The sequence below is a fragment of the Melospiza georgiana genome, chromosome 10, assembly GCF_028018845.1.
Source record: "Melospiza georgiana isolate bMelGeo1 chromosome 10, bMelGeo1.pri, whole genome shotgun sequence".
Classification (NCBI taxonomy): Eukaryota; Metazoa; Chordata; class Aves; order Passeriformes; family Passerellidae; genus Melospiza; species Melospiza georgiana.
The window spans coordinates 10,384,180-10,405,391 of record NC_080439.1 but is presented as its reverse complement, the minus strand read 5'-3'; the positions used below and the strand labels follow the sequence as shown (position 1 = coordinate 10,405,391).

The 21,212-nt window shown below is 42.0% G+C and overlaps 1 protein-coding gene across 4 annotated transcripts in view; it reads right to left on the bottom strand.

The window, feature by feature from the left end:
- LPP (LIM domain containing preferred translocation partner in lipoma) overlaps window positions 1–21,212 on the bottom strand; it is a 200,261-nt gene that overhangs the window by 25,519 nt on the left and 153,530 nt on the right. For all 4 annotated transcript variants that reach the window (XM_058031271.1, XM_058031270.1, XM_058031272.1 and 1 more), the window contains one exon: window positions 17,664–17,833. In XM_058031271.1, coding sequence (XP_057887254.1) covers window positions 17,664–17,833 — 170 coding nt within the window. The remainder of the gene's footprint in view (window positions 1–17,663; window positions 17,834–21,212) is intronic.

Here is a 21,212-nt window from a genome sequence, read left to right as displayed (position 1 = left end):
ACAGGGCTGTGTTACCCCATCAGGTGATTTATCACAGCTCAAGTATCTGCAGTCCTGATCAGGCTAGGATTGGTTTTTATCCTTCCTATAACCTCCAACTAGGAGCATAATACTGTGCATGATTAGATAGGCTGGACAAGTCTATATCTTGCTTAGCTTAGAGTTAAGAGGAAGAAAATTTATTGAAATCAAGTATTTGGGATTTATCCAGATATTTCCACAGCCAGAATCCAGCACCTTGGGGCCAACCCTATAACATTGTCTCCCTTTTCCTAAGATTGAGGTTCAAAGGCACTCGTGAAGCTCATCACTGCATTAACCCATTCCAGTGAGATTTACCCAATGTGCCATAGAGATCCCAATTGTCACCCACTGGACACCTGATACAACACTTCTGATACTTTTCATTAACCAAATCCAAAATAAAATTACCAGCTTAGTCCTCAGTGAGTCTGACCTGAAACCATGTCCCCTCAGTGACAGCGAGGTCTGCTCTAAGTGAAGGAAAATGCATCAGCCTGCTAAGGGATGGTGAGGCAGAAAGTCCCTGACCATACCAGGAAGTTCTGGAAGGCAAACAAGTCTCCTTCTCCAGCTAGAGCACCAGGGCTTATTTTGCAATTAGGCAAGAGAAGATAAAGGGACAAGCAAATTTCCTGCTGTGATGAGCATTTGCAATGCAGTCCCTATAACTGCATCTCATTCCTAGCAGTACCAGTCTACACAGCCCTGGGTTATTATGTAGTGTCTTGGACTGCTTAGAGGTAATAAGCATTCACCGAAAATGGACTGCTATTAGCCACTGGCAAAAGCTGATTATAATAGTGCCAGCACTGGAATATGTTTTCCACCCATTTACAAGAGGAGTAAAATAACAGGAGGGGAAAAAAAAAAAATCACATTTGCCAGTGTTTGGAGCGTAGTGTGCTCTACATACAATTATCGAGAGAATGACAGGAAATTGACCCATTTACTCAGAAAAGTTCCTATCGTGTTCTGCACTATTTCATTTCATGCCCATTTGAGAACAAGTCATTTCTCTTCAGGGCAGAAGATAAATTGTCAGCTCATACACACATCTCTTTCCATTGCCAGGCACAAAAATATCACAAAGAAACATTTTCCTGCCCTCTGCTTAATTTTCTTCTTTTTCTTCATCTTCTCTAACAAATGGTGCTAACTATAAAAGTCAACAGACTGTAAATAAACTCCATTCTATTCCTTCCTTACCTTATGATTGATTTTTGGATATAATGTATTCCACCCACTAGGTCTCTTGTCTGATTCAACTGCTTTTCTCAGCACCAAAGAAAAATCAGATAACCTCGGTGGAATAGCTTCATGTAAAAACAGAAACATTTGGCAACTACAGTTTTCCTAATGGCACAGTGCAGTACAGGCTATAGAGCACATCAGGGCCCAGCCCTGTGTCAGCACAGGGAGAGTTCTGGGTATTTAGGCTGCCAGCAGGACCGTTTCAGAAACAGCAGCAGGAAAAGGTGCTTGGGTTGTATATGGACACCATGGACTGGGCGTGGGGAAGCCCCAGGCAGCCTCCCAGCTCTGCTCTTGGACTTACTCTGCCCATTTGAGCCAACCACTTCTCCTCTCTGAATGTGCTTGACAGAGGGCAAAAGAGCAACTGGATCACCATCATGGATGGGAAATTCACACAGAAATTGCTCTCTTCAGGACCCAGAGACCTGAAGACAGCAAGGTCCATGGGGAGAGGCAGCTTGTGCATGTAAGAAGAAAAAAGAACATCATGGAAATGTCTCTATCTACAGCCTAAGCTCAGGTTTCTAGAGAACTGAGCTTGCTGTTCTTGTTCCATTCAAGCAGCAGTGCTCAGCTCTGGTTAATATCAAGGACATCAATCAGCAGAGAATCCCATGGCATCCCTGATGGAAGTGCCAGCAGTCTGGGTTTGCAAGAACACAGGTGTCTCCTGTGCTGTACAGCTGGAGAACTGCTAATGTAAGGATGAGCTCTGGGCACAGAGGAGCCAGCATGGCAGTAATTCTGTACTCCCCAGCTCCTGTCAGATCCATCAAACACCATTCCAGTCCACAGCTGGTTTCTCACACCAGTTTCTTGAGGTTTAAATTAGAGCAGCTCCACATACCTCCAGTTCACACAACTTTTCCTGCGGCTGGCACACTGGCCAGCACACCCCAGATTATGCTCCAGCCCTTGCTCTGCAAGGTGCAACTTCTTTCACATGCCCATAGTGCTGAACAAGACACTGCTCGTTTGCTCTGGAACTTTGTATTCAATCTCATCATTTAACACTGTTCTTTCACCTGAATAGTAGCTTCCCTGTGCTTTTCCATCCTGGAGCATCATTTCTAGGAGTGAAAATTACCAATCATTTGCAGCAGGAAATGAGATGGAGAAAGGAGCTCAGAGCCAGAACCAGCCTCAGTAGTTGCAGCAATCTATTCCTATACTGAGCACAGCAAAGCTCATGTTTTGCAGAGAAACCAGGCATAGAAAGTGTTATTCAGGCTTTGACTATGATGGAGATATGGGATGGAAATACGCAGAATATCAGCTTGGGAAGTGCAAAGGAAAGAAGAGCTTTTCTTCACAAACAAGTAAAATATTCAAGGATCTACTAATTCATATCTGGACTACTTCCCCTCTCCCCTCCTCAAAAGGGATTAACAGAATAACAAAAGGAGGAATTTCCAGGTCAAGAATCATATGGAAATTATAGTCAAAACCAAATTGTTTGGATCTGGTCTTTGTCCCAGGGAAAAGCTGTTTGCCTCTGCTTAGTACAGAGCCCAGCCTCTAAAACCCAGAGTCTGCACATGCCTACAGGGAATGTGAAAAAGAAGGAGAGAGAGAAATAAAACAGCTCCCTACCTCACAGTGAGAGGGTTTTGCTCCTCTCTGGCCAACAGTACGGACATCTAGACATGTGCAAGAGAACAACAGAGATCATTACCTGCTGGGGAACAGGATTGCTATTCCCCTCTGTGAGGGCAGCCAGATTCACTCAACTCCCTAGGAAAAACAGTACAAGCATTAAGAGATACTTTTTTACCTTCCTGTCTTCATCAGCTAAGGAAAGAATTTCCTGTGGCTAATTACACATTTTAGCACCAAGATAGTGATTGTCCTCTAACTGCAAACATCTGCCTCCCGCCTGGGGGAGAGCCCAGCTCTGACCACAGTTCCTTGGGCACTGGCACTGGGCAGACAGGACAGGATGGTGGTTCCTCACCTCCTGCCCTGTGGAGCACACACAGAGCCATGGGAACATGACCATTTCTGAAACGGGATCCAGCACTGGAGGTGCCAGCTCCTGACTCTGTGCAGCCTCCTGCTCTGTGCCAACCCCATCCAGTCCTCTGACCAGCTGCCCACCCTGCCTGATCAAAGCCCACAGAGGCCTTTGGGTCTGTTACCAGGAGCTGAACTCTTCCCCACATATCTGTGGCAATTTTCCCACTGATGGGAGAGAGCTCCAGTTTTCAACCAGGTAATAGCTTGCTGCTTACCCACAGACCAGGCTCGTTGGGCTCACTCTGGGTCCCTTAAAAGATGGAAATTAAATGTTAGGAAATACCAAATTCTTCCTAACATTGAGATAAAGGAGACGGGGCTCTTCAAATGCCCCACTCCCTCACCTTGCTTCCTATTCCTTTGTTTATAAGTGCTGAAGTATGAGGTTCATATTAATGCCATAGCCCTGAAGTTCTGTTGAATGCCACCCAAGGGTGAGACCAGGAATGTGACCCATCCACCACCTGTGCAGGAGGAAACTCCCTTGCACAGCTGGGGGAAATTTGCCTTCAACTTCCCACCTCACTTCATACATAAATTCCCATATTCTCTCCACAAGAAAAAAAAAAGAAGGAAAACAAATATCTTCCTCTGTCAATACATACATGCGTACACATGCACAAATCCTTAGGAAAAATTGAAGAATCTGTAGATGGAGGGGTAAGTGCCAGATTTTAAAATTATTAAACATTATGTACAAAGAAAACATAATGAGCTCCTACGGGATGTAGAAAAAATTATCCATGAATGAGAGGAAAATGGATAACCACTCCTGGGTTTGCCACTGGTGAATTATTTAATAATCACTCCCCAGCAGATGGAATATATTTATGTACCCCATTGGAGCACACTTTGCAATTTATTTATACTGCTTTAAAATATGATTATTTATTTAAAAAATAAACAAGGTAACCACATGGGAAAAGGGAAGGAAACAAGTTTAGAGGGGGGAAAAGTATGGTTTGTGCTTCTCAGTTAATTTTAGGGAATTTCCACTAAAATTAACTTGAATCTTCCTTACTTCTACTTTAAAAAACAGAAAGTGAAAATTCTTTTGATCAATCCAGTCTAGATTCTTCACACACTCAAGAGGATCACTTTGTGAGATGGGTTCTATGTCTCACGTCTTTCATTAGCCCCCTCGTCTTGGGCACCACACATCGGATTCAGCTCCTATTAATTTTAAAGAAAATATTTAAATTGGGATCAGTGGGAGCAGGCCCACAACTTGGACTAATTTGTTTTATGGGATCCAGTCCCTTATCTAAGTTAGAGTGACTCTAACCCATGGCTCAAACAGCACTCAGCCTTGCCATTTAATTAGCTACTTATTCTAAAATGCAAAGGGTACCATTTAGCAAAGTTTGAAAATGCAAAAGGTACCCTTTAGTACTGTCTAAGTGCATAAGTGAACTGCCTGCTTCCAAAATTAAAGCAGCAGCTGTGAGCAAAAGGATCTGCCCACTCAACAGCTAAGTGTATTTCTGATAATTAAAGACTGATTTGGACAAACCTGAGGGAAGGTCCACAAGAGGAAGGAATACCTTTTCTGGGCAAATGCCAAATCATTTCAGATAGAATTCAGGCTTCCAGATTCTTCCTGTGCAAGTCTGTGTGTATGTACAGGTACACATTAGCCATGGGGAGCTGCACAGAAACTCTATTACCCAGCTGGGCAGAGACTTTTTAGGAGCTGGAAATATCTGGGAGAGGGGAGGTCAAGAGAAACCTTGTAGTGTAACACAAGCTTTCATACTCTGCCCAAAGAAAACAAAAAAAACCCCCAAACCCAAGCCCTAAACCACGGCTCCCCCACCAAAGAAAAAACTACTTGCTGTTGGTGAAACCTCTTCACAAGTTTTTCAACAATCCATTCTGATTTTCTTTAAAACCAGTGAAGTTTATTTATAGATCTTAAATGTGAAGAGTCCCATGGTGAAACTATGAGTGGTTATTGGAGACGTAACATTTTCTAAAGTGACTAAAGAATTATATGACTTACTACTAAGAGTTTAAGTCTCATTGTCAAGAGTGGGTTAGCAAACCAAAAGGAGCCAATTCCTCAGTCATTTATGTGCTTTTGAAACAGTTTCTCCAGGTCCTGATGATATTTTCTCTCTCACACCTTGATTCCCCTTCCCAGGCCAAGAAAATCTGCAACTAAGACGAATCAAGAATAGGTATTTTGTATAAGATTTCACCTTAAAAAAAATAGAAACCTGATAGACTAAAATCCAGCTGCAGACATGGATGTCAGTGTTTTACAAGCTAGCTAGTTCAGCAAAAGGGCCGCTCTATAAATAATCCAGTATAGTGAATGCTATACATCTTTGAAGTAAAAATGGACTACTAGAATACTCTAACTTAGTTCAGGTTGAGGAGAGAAAATCAATGTGCCCTCCTTACTAGGAAAAGGCTCAAACATAGGCAAATCTTCTCTTGAACTGGAAGTGCTGCACTTCCAGCAAAAAATCCAAACTAACCTCTACAATCTCAACATCTAGGAAGATTAAAAGCAAATTCACTGTGTATTGTTTCTGGAAAGAGAGAGATCAGATTTCCAATATTACTTCCACCACAACAATCCAACACATGAAGACAGACAGCACAGATGTGCACAGATGTCTCTGGTGGGATGTGGACAAGGGAGCCAAGTCCTCCCTACCACCTCCTAAGACAGAAAGATGGAAATGTCAAACACCTTGTGCAGTTATGCACTCATTTATTTTAAAGACAGAAGGGATTAAATACATCTACATAAAGGAAAGAAAAAGTGTTTAAACAACAGTAAAAAAAAGATTTAGTGGCATTAATAAAGAACTCCCTTAAACCAGCATGTCACCATTAAAGTAATTAATAGGGCATGCAAGACATTTCAGAGGAAAGTGAGCAGTGCTCACATTAGAGCATTTAAAGTTTTCACATGACCTCAAGACAGACTGCAGCATTCCTGTGCAAAAGTACCCTCTAAAAAAGAGATGGGGGCATTCAAGTCTATAAAAGAGTGATTTTAAAATTTAAATGATATGGTCTAAGTCTGAAATGCAAAGGTTAAGGGAATATTAGAAGGGCAATAATTCTATCTGATTAAACTTTTATCCAAAGTGACAATAAAATGTTCAAAATGAATTAAGGACTTTATTAACAGATGCAGAGACTCTATAAAAAGAGTTTGAAATCTAAGTACCAGAGAGGAGAGGTTTTATCTTTTTTTTTGTCTGGATGGAGGTGATATTACTATAAAACTTTAATCTTATTGCCATGCCACAGTGAAAGTAAAACTGTCAGAGGTAATACAGCAAATCAAGATTGCTTTCTCTCCCTGCTCTGTTGCAAGGGCCTCTTTCCAGAATATAAGAATATGCATGTTCTATGTATGGCACTGTTCCTACAGGTGACAGGCACATGTGGACAGGTTATGGGCTGATGATTCACCTGGGCTTCTGCTGGTTGCAACACTCCCCTGGTGGTAAGTACAGGCAAATTATATGGACCATTTCAAATCAGTACTTAGCAAAAACTGGTGCTGTGCCACCAGGGACTCTAGAGAACATTTCAGCCTTTCCAAAACAGAATTCACTATTTCAGGACAGTTTTAGACATTTTACTTGTTTATTAGTACCTGTATATAGTAAGAGGACAACAATTTCCAAGACCTTGAACAAAGGCATTTCACTGCTTAAGAATGATCAAATTTAAGCCAGCCATAAATCTGTGGAACTGGATAACAAACCAATACTTTTTCTGAAAATTATTGCTAAATACTAGATATGATTTAGAGCACAGCTCAGCTCCATCAGGGCCTTCAGCAGCCATGATTTCGGCCATCACTAATTTTTCCTTGTGTTTTGCTGCTACTAAATTCTGGAAACTTGGTTACCTTGGTGATGGCTGCAGTGCCTGTGGCAGATGCACTGGCAGACATTCTGCTAAGTGGTTTGGCTTTTCTGGGAAGTCTTGAGCCTTTTTCAGGTTGGCAGGAATGCTGTGATGGCCACCTGTGCCTGTTCCAGCACCCTCTGACCCTCCAGTGCCAGTACTGGGCACAACCTGGCCCCCAGCCTGCCCTGTCAAATCCTCCTCAGGAGGACCCAGGGCTGAAACTCTCTCAGCCCCCAGAGAGCCCCATCATGCTACAGCTGTCCCCATTCCTTGATGAGGAGCCCAAAAGGCACCTTTAGGGATTCCCACATCCTCCTTTGGCCCTGCAGCACCCACGAGAAAAGCACAGCTCCTCAGAGGAGCAATGGACTGCAAATTGCCAGGGAATCTAGGATGTCAAACAAATATTTTTCTTTTCACAACAGAATATAAATATTTGGCAGCACATTTAATTTAAAAAGTCTAGAAGTTACTCAAAGAGATTGGAGAACGTTGCTATGATGTTCGTTTGCTTCCCAAAATGTGACCAGTCACAGATGGCTTGCTGTAGGAAATATTAAATAAATTTTTAAAGTGTTGTCTGGCTTGAACACAGATTGCATTTACACAGATATCTTTGTTGGTGGGATGCCAAGATGGTATATTGGTTCAAACATGACCTTAAACAAAAAACTACCTTGTCAGGAGCTAATGGAATATTCATACTTAAAATCTCAATGCCTGATAACATCTGAGAATTAATTTACATTTCAACACTGTTATTTTCCCCCCTCTCTTGCTGTATTTCCCTTCACAAACAAGGGAAAGTATCTGGGTTTGGTCAGCAGCAACTTTTAGGTTATGGGCACAATGACCATTACTTTTTACATCTTTGAAGCAATTGAAAAAACTCCTACATGAAAAAGGTTAAGTGACAGGAGAATCTGGAAGGCCATTCAGTGTTAAAGAGTCAAACAGCAAGGATGCAAATATAATGAGCTGCAGCATTAAACACATTAGTAGATAGATTTTAACAAGAAAATAAAAACCAAAACAATACAAAGATTTTTTTCAATGGCCAGCATCTGCAGGAGCGCATTCCCATGGCGAATAAAGATGATTGAACCTGTGCTTTATAACCTCACACCAAAGAGGTCACAAAGATTCTTGGTTTATTTCTTTCCATAAAGCTCTATTTTTAACAAGAACAAAAACCTTTGAAACATGGGCACGTAACATAAGAATGGCCACCAGTTTCTAACTGCCTGTACTTCCTGCACTGCCTCAGAGATCTGTGTGGTGTGCGTGGCAAGTCTGCTTTGACACTTACAGGATCAGGTTGGTGTGGAAAACCTCCATGGTGCTTCTGTGTCAAATATTTGTCAGGAAACAGCAGCCAGGGAAAAGCAGGGACAATGCTGAGCAGATTTCATCACTCATTTTCAGCAATCTAGATGCCCCACAAGTTCCATGCTCACTGACGTGCACAGTGCCATCCCTGCCTGACCCCCACAGAGGCCTCGCAGAGATGGGTGCACACCGCGGGACTCACTGACCACAGCAACCTCTCTGCTCCTGTGAAGGCTGCTACCTACCAGTGCACAATTATATCTTGTCCCCAGCAAATGCCACAGCACCAGAGTTAAGCTATAATCTGGTTTTCCTTCTGCCCAAAATACCCCAGTGGATTATTTATCTCTTCTCTCAATATTGTACTTGGACCATAGCTTTGTAATCAATGCAGATGAGATGAAACAATAGTCTTACAATTTGCTTTGTCCCTATGTGAATACCAAACACTCTCCATACTCTTAAAATCAAGAAACTTTTTCTCCTTTCACGATTCCGATTTGTTGTACTTTCCCTACACTGTCATTATTTTGTTTTTTTCCAACCAGAAATCTCCCAAGCCCATTGGGGTTTCTGTGTGCGTGATGGCAAGTTAAACAGCTTCCCCACTGCAAACAAACATCACATGCACACAAATCATGTCCTGGAGTGAAGAGCAGAGGCAGACACTAGAGGGAGGATCGACTCACAGACTGAGCTTTTGCCAGAGCAAATTCCTTGGAGTGTGGCTTCACCAAGGAGACGGCTCAAGTGGCATGCTGCAAGAGCCTGCTGGGCTGCCTAGCACTCAGGCTTGCAAATCACTGTCTGGACTGAAGGAAGAGGGCATCTGGAATTGAGAGTGAGCAAGACAAGATTTTGCTCTCTTCAAGGCTGCTCAGGGAATCATCCTTGCCAAATCCAAACATACCCATTCCAGGACAGATTCAACTCTGTTACTCACAGGTACTGCAGCATGCTTTGCTAGCAGCTCTGCACAGGGGCACTGGTAAAAATAAGCAATACTTAATGGCTTGTTTACTTCAGTGAGTTCCAATATTTTTATGTTTGGACACTGCAGTGCTTTAATATCATTGCATTAAAAAGGACAAAGCTCCATAATACACAGATCTGATGGAAACACACACCTAATTTACAGGCCCCATTTAAATACATTACAGCCTTTTCAGAATAATTGTCTTCAGCAGTTTGAATTGACAAATAACTATGCAGGGTTACAAGCAAGCAGTAGGACTACTGGGAAAGGAAAACTGTCATGGTACCTTCCACCCTCCTGGGTTTTCCAAGAGCCCTCACTCAGCTTTCAGATGCTCGTTCTTATTCCTGTCCAGCCTCTAAACAGCAGTGATTGGAAGAGGGGAAGAAAAGAAAGGTAGCTCCTTCACCTCAAGATCCTGGCAGACTGAACTGCAAATAGGTAGAAAATTGGGGCATGGAAAACCTGAGCTGTACAGTGCAGGATGTGTTTGGGGTCCTGGACACGTAATTCAAGCTCAGAACCAGAACAAGTAAGGCTAGAAAAACATCCCTAGGGCTGCACATGCCTAGACCTTAACCATTCCTAAGAGATGTTTGTCCTGCCTGTCCTTAAAGGCTTTCAGCAGTGGAGATCCATGATCTAAACAAACTGCATTTAAACTTCTCAGGGTCAGATCTCCATCTGCAATATGGAGACAACACTGTTGCCTTTCCCATGGACTTGCTGTTTACTAAGAAGTTTTTCAGAGACAAAGACTTTCATTCACTGACACACCACAGTGAGAGTTTATTACAGTGGTATCTCCAGATGTTGCTCGAGCAGCAGAGGGTGAAAGCAGCAAGTAGTTCACTAAGGAGGTGGTGAAGAACAGATGAAAGAAAAGAGATGAACACTGTAAACACTGGATATAACTTGCCAATATCCATCTACACTTGACTGCAAATGAGGAAGATACTACAAAGATGTTATTTTTTCCTTATAAGCCATTTCTGCTAACTTGCAAAGGCAGCAAGCTTTGGGATACATTCCATAGGGAAAGCTCAACACAGCTAAAATCCATTGCTAAATGACTTTGCCATCCTCTCTACTGTAGCATGATCCCTAAGTGGATCTATAGCCAGGAACCATAAAATCCCATTAGTCCTGCAGAGAGGGAGACTATTTTCTTCCAAAGAATATACAGTTGGTCAGTGGAATTCACCCTGTGAGGCAAGAAATTCACTGAATGGCAGCAGCTGGTCCTTCACAGTATCATCTTTTCAGTCACTAAGGACTCTTCATTTCCCATGGTATAGTTTTTCTAGATTATACATGTCAAATCAATGCTTAGTTCATATAATCAAAATATGAAAAATGCCTCTAATTATAAAAGCACAAGGCAGAGAAAAGACTACAATTCAAGTTGTTATGGCTGCCAACACACACAGGAGGAAAGATCTGGATTCTAGCAAGTCATCACAAAAATCCCAAGTAAGCCCAGGTGTGGAGGAGGACTCATCACTTAATATGGACACATTTTTAAATAGGGGCCATGAAAAGGAATGAAAAGTGATCCACACCTAATAAAACTTTGCGCCACCAAGACATCAGTGAATAGTTAATCAGCACTTCATGCCCAATCTTCCAACACAAATGTATCTATTAAAACGCTGTCCAGCACTATGGTACTGTACCAAAAATACCCCCCTTGTGACACTGTTCTCATTGGTAGCATCAAGTTGCTTTACCTCCACAATCCATAGCTAGTCTTCCTCTAAAGCAATACTCTAGACAGCTTTCTGGAAAGTCAATTACACCAAGGTATATTGGTCTCAGAATCCATCACCAAGGTGAGCCCAGTGCAATTCTTGGCAGGGCTCACTTCCATGTCTTCCAAGAATACTGAATTTTCCTTCTTACAGGCTTGATTTGCAGGCTTCTTGTCCTGTCCTTGTTGGACAGCAAGATGAACTGGCCCTGTCTTCTTTAATATGAGCCTCTGGGTCTCTACAGAGGAGTCTCTGTAAAGAATTACCTCATCATCTCACAGTACACTTTCTCCCCTTTCTTTATAATTCCAGTTTAGAAAGGAGGTTATTGACCTCTGCTGACTCCTCCACCCATCCACCCCTGCAAAGGAACCTTTTCTCTTGCCTTGTGACAAAATAAGAGGCATGACCCATCCCCTGTAACAGCTGGTAGGCCACTGAAAAAACAGATGCAGTCTTCCAGAGGGTCAGCTAAGTTCAGCTGCCCCAGTTCTGACAGAAGCTGCTTCATCGACATATTCTCTCACACGTTTTTGGACCTCCTAGACCTGGACTCCTGGAAGCTCCAGGTGCAGCTTATGTAATAGCATCCCATCCTCCTCTATCTGTGCCCTGATTGCACAAGAACATTTACCACTCAAAGTAGTAGAGTTGAGCTTATGGCCACTACTCCTCCTCCACCCTGTGTCTCTATTTTTTATATCAGCTGTGGTGGTATCAGTAGAAAGGGCTGTTACACTTTTAAGGGATTTACTGATTTTTCACTTTTATGAATGATCAGTTTATTAGATGTAACAGATTTCCCTTGACATTATGTTTTTTTCCATGGAATTACCAACTGGGCGCAGACTAGCAAAATTATCAATGCTAATAATCAGTAGCCTGTGAGCAAGCCAAAACTCTGGACCTGCTTTGGGGCTGCCATGTCCGTGGACCACTTCTGTTGAGGGTGAGAAATGGCCAGGGCTGAGCCTGCTGCTGCCTGGCACAGCCCAGCTCTATCTCTGTGCCACAGGAGCTGAGCCTTAATGCTTTTCGATCCGCGGGTCACAGGTTCAGCTCCCTGCTGCCGATGACTCACACAGGAGCTCCGAACTAAAACTAGCAACACCAGCTTTTTTCTAGGAGAGGATTGAAGAGCAGCATTGATCTCAATGAAATATTTCGAGGGCAGAAAAATTCCACCACGCAAAGAGTGCGTGACTTCTCTTTAGTTTATTTTATATTTTTGTTCCAGTTGTCATTTTGAATTCAAACTCTTTGGAAAGCAGGCATAATAGTCTTAATGATCCCATTGAGCAGTTTAAATTCAAATTGTGGAGCACTTGCAATACCATGCTGGCAGCACTTTCCATAAATTACTCTCAAATTCAATACGTTGCTTGACAAAAACAAGAATAAAGGGCTTTTTACTTTAAAAAGAAGAAAACTTGTATCATAAAAAAAAATCTTTAAATTATAGTTTCTCTTTTCTGGTCCAATTTAAATTGTTACATAGTTGCTAAATTAGTGCTGTAATCCCTGCTTACAAATTGCAGAATTATTTTTAAAAATAGATGTAGCTTTACTGCAGGGAACAACCTTACACTTTAAACCCTATGTGCTGCAGGAAGCTGCCCTTGCACAGCTTTCAACCAGCCACACTCACGTGCACACAGGGCGAGGTTTACAATACCAGTCACACTGAAGCCAACAGCAGTCTCACCAGAGATTTCAATGAGCACAAATTGAGTTAACACTGACATTTTAGAATGATTAGCAAATTTAAGCTTTCCCAGGATGCTCCATGGCACCAGTGGCTCTCATTGTACCATTTCTTAAAAGCATTTCTCTTGTGTTCTGTTCTGAACTATCTTCTCCTACTGAACTACTGCCACTGATAGGCCAGGAAGTTAGAAGATTTTAAGAGGAAAAAAACCCTCTAAGATATACCTTTTTCTGCTCACAAAACAAGTAATTGGGGGGTGAGTGGGTGGGTAAGAAAAAAAAAAAAAAAGGTGGAGCACTACGATCCCAAGTTCAAACCTGGGGAACAGAAATAACCAGGGCAAGACTCCCATGCATAATTCTTCTTTCTTCAAGCACTTTCACAGCTTCAATACTATGGAAAGATAGTATTTCACCTGCAAAAAATCCATGTAAGTGATCTTTGGGGATGGGTTTAAGATATTGTCCTCAATATCTCACAGTTCTCAGCAGAAATAGGAAACCTCAATCCCTGGGTCTCCACAGGGCTCTGCAGAGCATACCCACCATCTGCCCTGATCTAGCTTGACAGAAATGAGAGTTTCTTTCTTCTCCTCCTTCAATCAATCCTTCACCATTTCTAGCCCACCACTTCTCTGAAGTCTTTCATTTGACCCTGGCTATTTCTGCTATTTCCCCTTCCCAGTCCCACCATGGTCCTCTCCTCAGGTGGGTCACATTGACTGGGACACAACAGAAGAAACCCTAAGAGGCCAGGAGCCTCAGCAAGATCTTGCTGCTTTCTGCATTAACTGCAGGAGCTCAGCCCCTCCCAGCCCTCCCCTCAGAGTGCACATCTCCAGCTGCCAACCACCAGACTGTCAGGACAGGGGAGTAAGAATGGAAGAAAATTTCCACATCCTGGAGAAAGTTATCTGGACATCAAAGAACACCCCATTCACAAAAAAGCAGCATCACTCTTGCCAGACTGGTGTGTCTGGTTAACCTTGTGCTCAGTCCTTATGATAACACGGTATTTGGACAGCAGACAGCTGGCACTGCTCAACATCTTGCTCTTCAGTCTTTTATAACAACAGTTCCACTGATATTACGCTTAGCCTTTTCCCTGCTCTCAGTCCAGTGTTAAAATCTCTTCAACTACTTAGAGGAAGCAAACCGAATGTTCTTTTGTCAGTAATTTGCCCTGTAAGGGAGGGGGGAAATACACTGATAACATCTGCAGACACGGCATTCATCACGTGCACAGCCGTGCACTGGTTACACTGCAAACTCTATCATGGTATTTCAAATGTTAACTTGACTGTCATCATGACTGGGAAACATCTGTTTCCTATTAACACTTTAGTTTTTACAGTTGCTTTTAGTTCAGCAGAAGAGTCTTAATGGAGAAGACTGGTACTCTTTTAGAAATAACATCAATAATGAAAGAATCCTTGGATGCAGAGCAAAACCAGCAAACACATTGGCAACAGAACTCGCTGCACTCAGAAGATGTAGCAGGAAATGATAGTGATGGGCTTTTGGGTGGGAGGGTTTTTGTGTGATGGAAATTAACTCTGGTAGTCAAATTCCCATTAAGAAAAATATTTCTTTTCAAACAGGTGATTGATTTCCTTAGATGTTAATTCAGACTTTTGGGGAATTTCATCTTAATTGGATCACTGATAAATAAAACCAGAAACAAAAACAACAAAGAAAACCCCTTCTGCAGGCTATTTAGGCTTGGTACTGACTAACCAGTAATTAAATACAGCTCTTCACAGAAATCTTAATTATGGCTTCACTACACCACAGCTAAGAAGAGTCACACAACAAATTGAGAAGATTAGCCAATTCTAATTGTTTAAAAACATTTATTTTTATTTTTGTGCATAGTTTTTGTGTGCATAAGGCCACAAGTCACACCAGTGAATTATTAAAAAATAATCTAAGGCATCAAGAATTTATATATCACAACTAGGCCAGTGTTACTAGGCAAGTATTTGTTTATTTTCTTTATATAAATTAAGCCTCTATGAATTGCGTAAGAGGTCAAGAGTTTTTGACTTGGGAAAATAGGGATGTGTGCTAGAAATCAGCGTGAATTAGGTAGACCAGAAACAAGTTTCACTGAATTACTCACACTTACACCAGCTGAGAACCCTGTTTTCTCAGCTGGCCACTGCCATGAATTAGCTGTGCAGTTTTGGGCCAGTCACATCTGCACCTTCCATGGGAATTCAGCTCCAGAGGAATTTGAGTCAAGGTACTTCAGTCCCACTGAGTTTCTACAGATCAAGGATTCCTAGTATCCAAGCTATTTTCTGACAGAGGGACTTTGGGGAACAAAAAATACCCCACTCACCTTCAAAAACCAAGCACCAAAAAACCCCCCAAAATCAATCAACCAACCAACCAAAAAGAAAGGGGGAAAAACCCCAAACCAAAACAAAAATAATCAGAGGCCACAATTCAGCAGAATGTGGCTAGACAGGCTGGATTTTAAGCAGGTCACTAAGTCTCAGAGCTCAAGATAACTGCATCACACATCTAAAGGCATCTGAAGACAAAAGCAGTCAGGCTGTGCCTCATCAATTTAAGGGTCTCATTCATCTGCAAGAATAACTTGCAAGCCTAGCTCAAAGCCTCAGTGTACTTAAGCATTCATTATCCTACTGAAGCCAATGCAGGCTTCATTCCACTGAAAAATCAATGAGACATATGCTCTAGGACACAAATTCCTCAGGCCTAAAGCCAGAGGATGGCAGAAGCCTAGATCCCTTGTAGATCTGGCTTTCAACACAGCAGAGTCCTGAGATTTCTGAAAGACACTGAGACATAGGCTCCCAACACTTGTTTCTTCCACATTTATGAGTTTAATATGTGCTTGGGTTTTTGTTTTTGTTTTTGTTTTTTTTTGTCCTTACTGCATCAGACTGCCAGCTTCCTGCTTCCCATTTTCACTCACAGTACCAGCTGCCCAGCTACATATATGTAGCCCCATCAGCATTGCCATCCTTTCTCCTGCATGTGCAGCAGCAGATGGATCCAGACGTGTTTTGGTTTAACTCCATAACCATGTTTTTGTGGACTGCATGGATAAACATTAAAGGCCCCTTCTGGTTATATAAAAGGAAGCTATTAAACGTTTACTCTTTCCTCTGTACTCAGAGCTGCAAAGCCCTATCACAGAACATACAAACGCAGATGCAACCAGGCAATTATCGTTCCTTTATCCCTTAAATAGATAGAAGATAAATTTGAAAGAAAATGAGGAACAGAATCCTTCTCCCTTTCCTTTTTTATCCTTTTATCTCCCAATGTAGGAAGTTTACTGAACCCTTGCCAACAATTCACTCAGGCTAATGAAGTGTATAAGTAATGGGATTAAATAATCTTAAACCATTACTACAGTGGCTAATGCAGATGTTTTCCCAAACTAAAGCAGATGAGTGGTGTAGAATGCGTGCTTGATTTAAAAAAGAAGAAAAGAAAGTATCAATCTGCAAGCAGATGAAGTCAATTCCAGCCTGAAGTCAATGAAATGTTTAATTCTAGATATTATGAATGCACCTTCCTAAAGTCTTCAGTGCTTTGCACGTGGTTAAACTTGCCACAAAATGAAACTTAAATTTTTTATGGTGCAATCATTTTAGTGCAAACAAAAATAGAAATTATTTAAAAGGTACATATTGCACCAAAAGACCATTTAGCTTTTAAAATCAATTTAACAAGGCCCATCTATCACTGCCATTTTAAGTAAGACACAATCCTCCCTTTTCATATTCAGTATTTCTGTAACAATCTCAATGTGATGGCTCTGTAGAAATAGAGAGAACAATGAAATATTGGTGGCATTTTCAGAAATATTTTAGTATTATTGCTCCAATTATCACTGGAATGACAGAAATGTCATGAAAAACATCAATTTTTACTTTTAGAAGTGTAAATCCAATTATCCAGTGTTTGTAAGAACTCAAAACTGGAAGTTTAAAGAAAGATTTGTCAGTGTTTTAAGAATGTTCCAGCGCTTTTCTTACTCTAAGTTACAAGGATAATCCTTATATACTGGATGCTGAGGTCAGACCAAGGTAAAGCCTCAGGCACATTATGGGATGTTTCTTTAATTTGAACCTGTGCAACTGGTTCCAGCTTCTTGTTATGGGAGTCTCTTAAAACGTGCAGCTCCTCAGAGCAACTGTTAATTGTTTGCTTTAAGACCTTGTTGGAGGCATGAAATGAAATTTTAGGGTAATGTAAGCTTCAAAAGACATCTAATCCAAAGACCCTTAGTTCAGTAGAAAGTCTTCCATCAAGCAAGGCAAAAGTCTTGATTTTAGAAATTTTACTGCTTTCTTGCATCTCACCTCCTTAATCTTATTGGGCACACAGTCTGTAACCGTTTTGGTATCAGATTTCTCAACACAGAAAGCTGAGAACCACACTACTGCAACAAAATGACTACATAGTCTGCTCCTTACAGAGATGAAACAATCACAAAACCCAGCTCTTTCTCCTGCTGTGTCCACTTCATTTCAGAGGGAAGTCAGACCAGGAAATGTAATTCACCCAGTAAGCTGAAAAGACCAGAGTTCTTCTGAAGACCATAAAAAAACCTGTTGCTCACGGTACTGCCACACGGTTGTCAGATTTTAAGTGTAAGGCAACTCCATAGCAATGAAAGAAATAAATGTTTCCCATGTCTGTGCATTAAAATCAGGGCACAAAGAGGAACAGGTACTCACAATGTAGCAGGGTTCACAGTAGGCTTTCTTCTCCACGGCATAGAAAGGCTGTCCCCTCAGCTTGCTGCTGCACTTTATGCAGGTGAAACAATCCACGTGGAAGACTTGGTCCATGGCTGTGCAACCGGTGCCCTCTCCAACAACATTCTCCCCGCAGCGGGCACAGCGTCCTGTCACCAGAGGGAAAGGACAGCAGTCAAAGCAAGGCCCTCGCCCCAGCTGCACAGGAGGTCCCTCCACTCACCTGTGGCTGGTGAGGGGGATGTGGCAGCTCAGTCCACAAAAAAAACAATTTGTGCTACTGCTGGCAAAGATTCAGTGCCCCTGGAAGGCACTCTTCATATGAAAAGGCACTCTTCCATATGAAAAGATCTAGAAAGGATTGATACTGCCTCCCAAGACAGCACTCATGTCGGTTGTGCTGCTGCAAGCCAGCAATCATTGTAGATATCTGGAGCTCCAGATACAAACCACTCAGCTATCATCTAACCCAGCTATATAGTCATCCTCAGCTCCTCAGTTAGATGGCATAAACCTGTGCCTTAAGCCTTGCTTCCACATGAAAGGATTTTGTCATAGGAGGGCTCATAAAGCTGCCTGATGGCAGCACAATTTAAAAACTTTTTGCTTGTATATCTTAGACCACTTCTCTCAATGGAGCCAATTACTCTTTTTTTTCTGTTCAAGGATTAATACAGATTAAGATATTCTGTCTATTTAAAGCATAGAAACTACTTCTAAAGAAATTGATGTGTGGATATTTTATTCTTACAATCCTTCAAAAAAAGTGTATCAAAAACTGCTGGTAAAGACTCTAAGTACAGACAAGCCTTAAGAGCTCTGTCTGCTTCTGAAAAAGGTCCTTAATGTCAGACACAAATGCATAACAAAAAGTCTGTAGACACGCACGTACAAAGGCTTGCTGCCTTGTTCAGATTGTTGCTAAAGATGCTATGTGGCAGATAGTTTTAAAGTGAAGACAAGATTTCCTTAGCTCCTGGGAAAAACATTTCCCTAGGGAACACTGTGGTGCAGAGGCGATGGAAGAGGTGGGTAGAATGCACACCTTTGCTATTTTTCCCTGCCATTTGGGTTCCAGAAAATGGAGATAGCCCCTGAAGTTCTGATGTCCCTACATAACAATTGATGTTGAAAGTGGAAGGCATTAAGGACAAGGTCAGCCACAATAAACAGGAGAACCCCATCAAAGGTAACAGAGGAACTATGATCTGGGGCATTGCCCCACTCAAAATGGTACCCTCCAGTTTAAGAATAACCATGGTGGCCTCAGCCTTGGGACCCTGCACTTCTTGAAGGATTCATGGGTGGAGTGGTGTGGTCAGTAAGCATGGGAAGGAAAGCAAGAGCTGAGGTACAAGCAGGAAAGCAGACTGAGTTCAATACAGAATTATTCATAAAGGCATATAGAAATAATATGTACCTGATAATAATTCCATAATCCAGTAGTGATATAATGCTCCCTCACACCTGTTTATTGGCCTTTTCATGCAAATACTGCACATCTTCTACAAGTTAGACCTGTCTTGTCATCTCAAGAGTAGGACTGCTGCCCTTCACTGTGAACTGACAATGTCCCCACACTCATGACTTCTTTTCTGCCTGCCCCACACTCCAGCAAGCTACATTCAGGGAACAAAGCATGTAAGCTACTTTTGGATCCCTCAGGATGTGGCAGGATGATATATATACACATTTGAGATATATTAGGAAAGCTTGGAAAAGAACCCAGATCATTACCATTTGCTACAATGGTATAACTGTAGTTGGCTTTATACAGGACAGACAGTTCCTGACTCAAACAGCTCCCAGCCTGAGCAATGTGGAAGGAGAACTCACCAGATGAATCCAGACAAGTCTGGAAATCCCCCAAATTGAATTAATAATGATGTATTTCAACTTAACTTTCCTTAGCATTTGTTATTAGGGTTTTGATCGTCACTGTTGTGCTTTAATCACTCCACTGTAACACTTCTAGAGAGGACTCCTTTTTTATAAGCAGAAAAGGAACTCAGGTTTCCCAGCATGGTAGTGAGGCTACAGAGCTCAGGGGAAGAATGGAAAAAACCATGAGGGCTAGGAAGAAAAAACCCAAACCCACTGGAGAGAACCACAGTACAGAACTCAGCACTGCACTGAGAAGGAGGCAGAAGACACCTCCTGTGTAGCACAGGAGAGCCCTGCTGAGCCCTGGTGTGGACAGCACAGAGCTGCTCCAGGGCCTTCTCCAAACATCTCGTGTAGCTGGGCTGTAATACGAAGAGACGTCTGGGGAGCAGTTAATATCTCTATATATAAAACATGAAATTGAAAGCCATTAGTGTATTACTTTACACAGTGTTTTTCCAGAGGGAATATTCCGCTGAAGAATTTATTTTCCCTGGTGTGCCATTCTGTGATCATCTGGTATTATTTTTATGAGGCATTTGGACATGGAATAATGTAGTGTCTATGCAAACACTTCTCAGCTTTCTTTGTTAACATCTGAGCAGAACATGTGGGAATCTTTACCCCTCCTTCTCTTCTCACATTCATAATTTAGCCAGCTCTTGTGTGCTTCAGCATTTATCTTCCTCTTTGACCAAGGCATCTCTCCATTTGCAGAAGAAGCTGTCTACATGGAGACCATACTTATGGCTGTACCTATGCCAGGAAACCTGGGTCTGTTTCCTAACTCAAATACATACTCCTGTAATCTCTGACAAGTCACTCAGTGCCTTTGTACCTCTGTCCTCTCTTTGAGCAAAGGGCATAAAGACATCTTCTCTGCCTCCCAAAGGTGCCCTGAGGCTACACTCCCCATGGCTCTGAGGTATTCCCCAACTACACTGCTGGTGGTCAGATACAAACCAAAGAGTAGCACAACATGAGTTTTGGCCAACTTCTCCACTTTAAGTTCGTTTCCTGAGGCTTTCCTTCCTCTTTCTGGGTTTTTCCACAGAAGATTCCCACTGAGGCAGCAACAGACTTAATCTGTCTACATTTATGAGAAGTCCAGTTTCTGCTATTAAGTACACAGACAGAAATACTCCTATAAACTCTCACACAGGAAAGCTTAAAGAAAGCTTCCTTTTTTATAAGTTTATATGCAAATTATAACACTGTGGCCTTGGGCAAACCCTGTTTTTCATGAGACATGGCCACTCCAGTGAGAATCAAAACACAAGCTCTGTGCCTAGCAACTCTCCCAACTGACTCACTCACCCAAAAGGTAAAAACAAATAAGCCAAAATATTCAAATTTGGGAGCCAACAGTTGGGTGGCTGGATCCACTTAAAGGCACATGGGCAAATATACAACCGATCTGGTTTGCAGCAATGCAATCACTGGAGACTGCATCTTCTGCAGACCTTGGTGCAATCTGGGAACTCACAAGGCTTCTGCAAAAACCTGTCTCTTCTCCCAACTCCTGCAACTCACTCAAATGTAGTTGAAAATGGCTATTAGTTTCAAGTGTTGGTGAAGGAGGAACTGACAAGCAGACAGGCACATGCACACAGGCAGTGTGATTGCACAAGCCTCGTTTCCTTA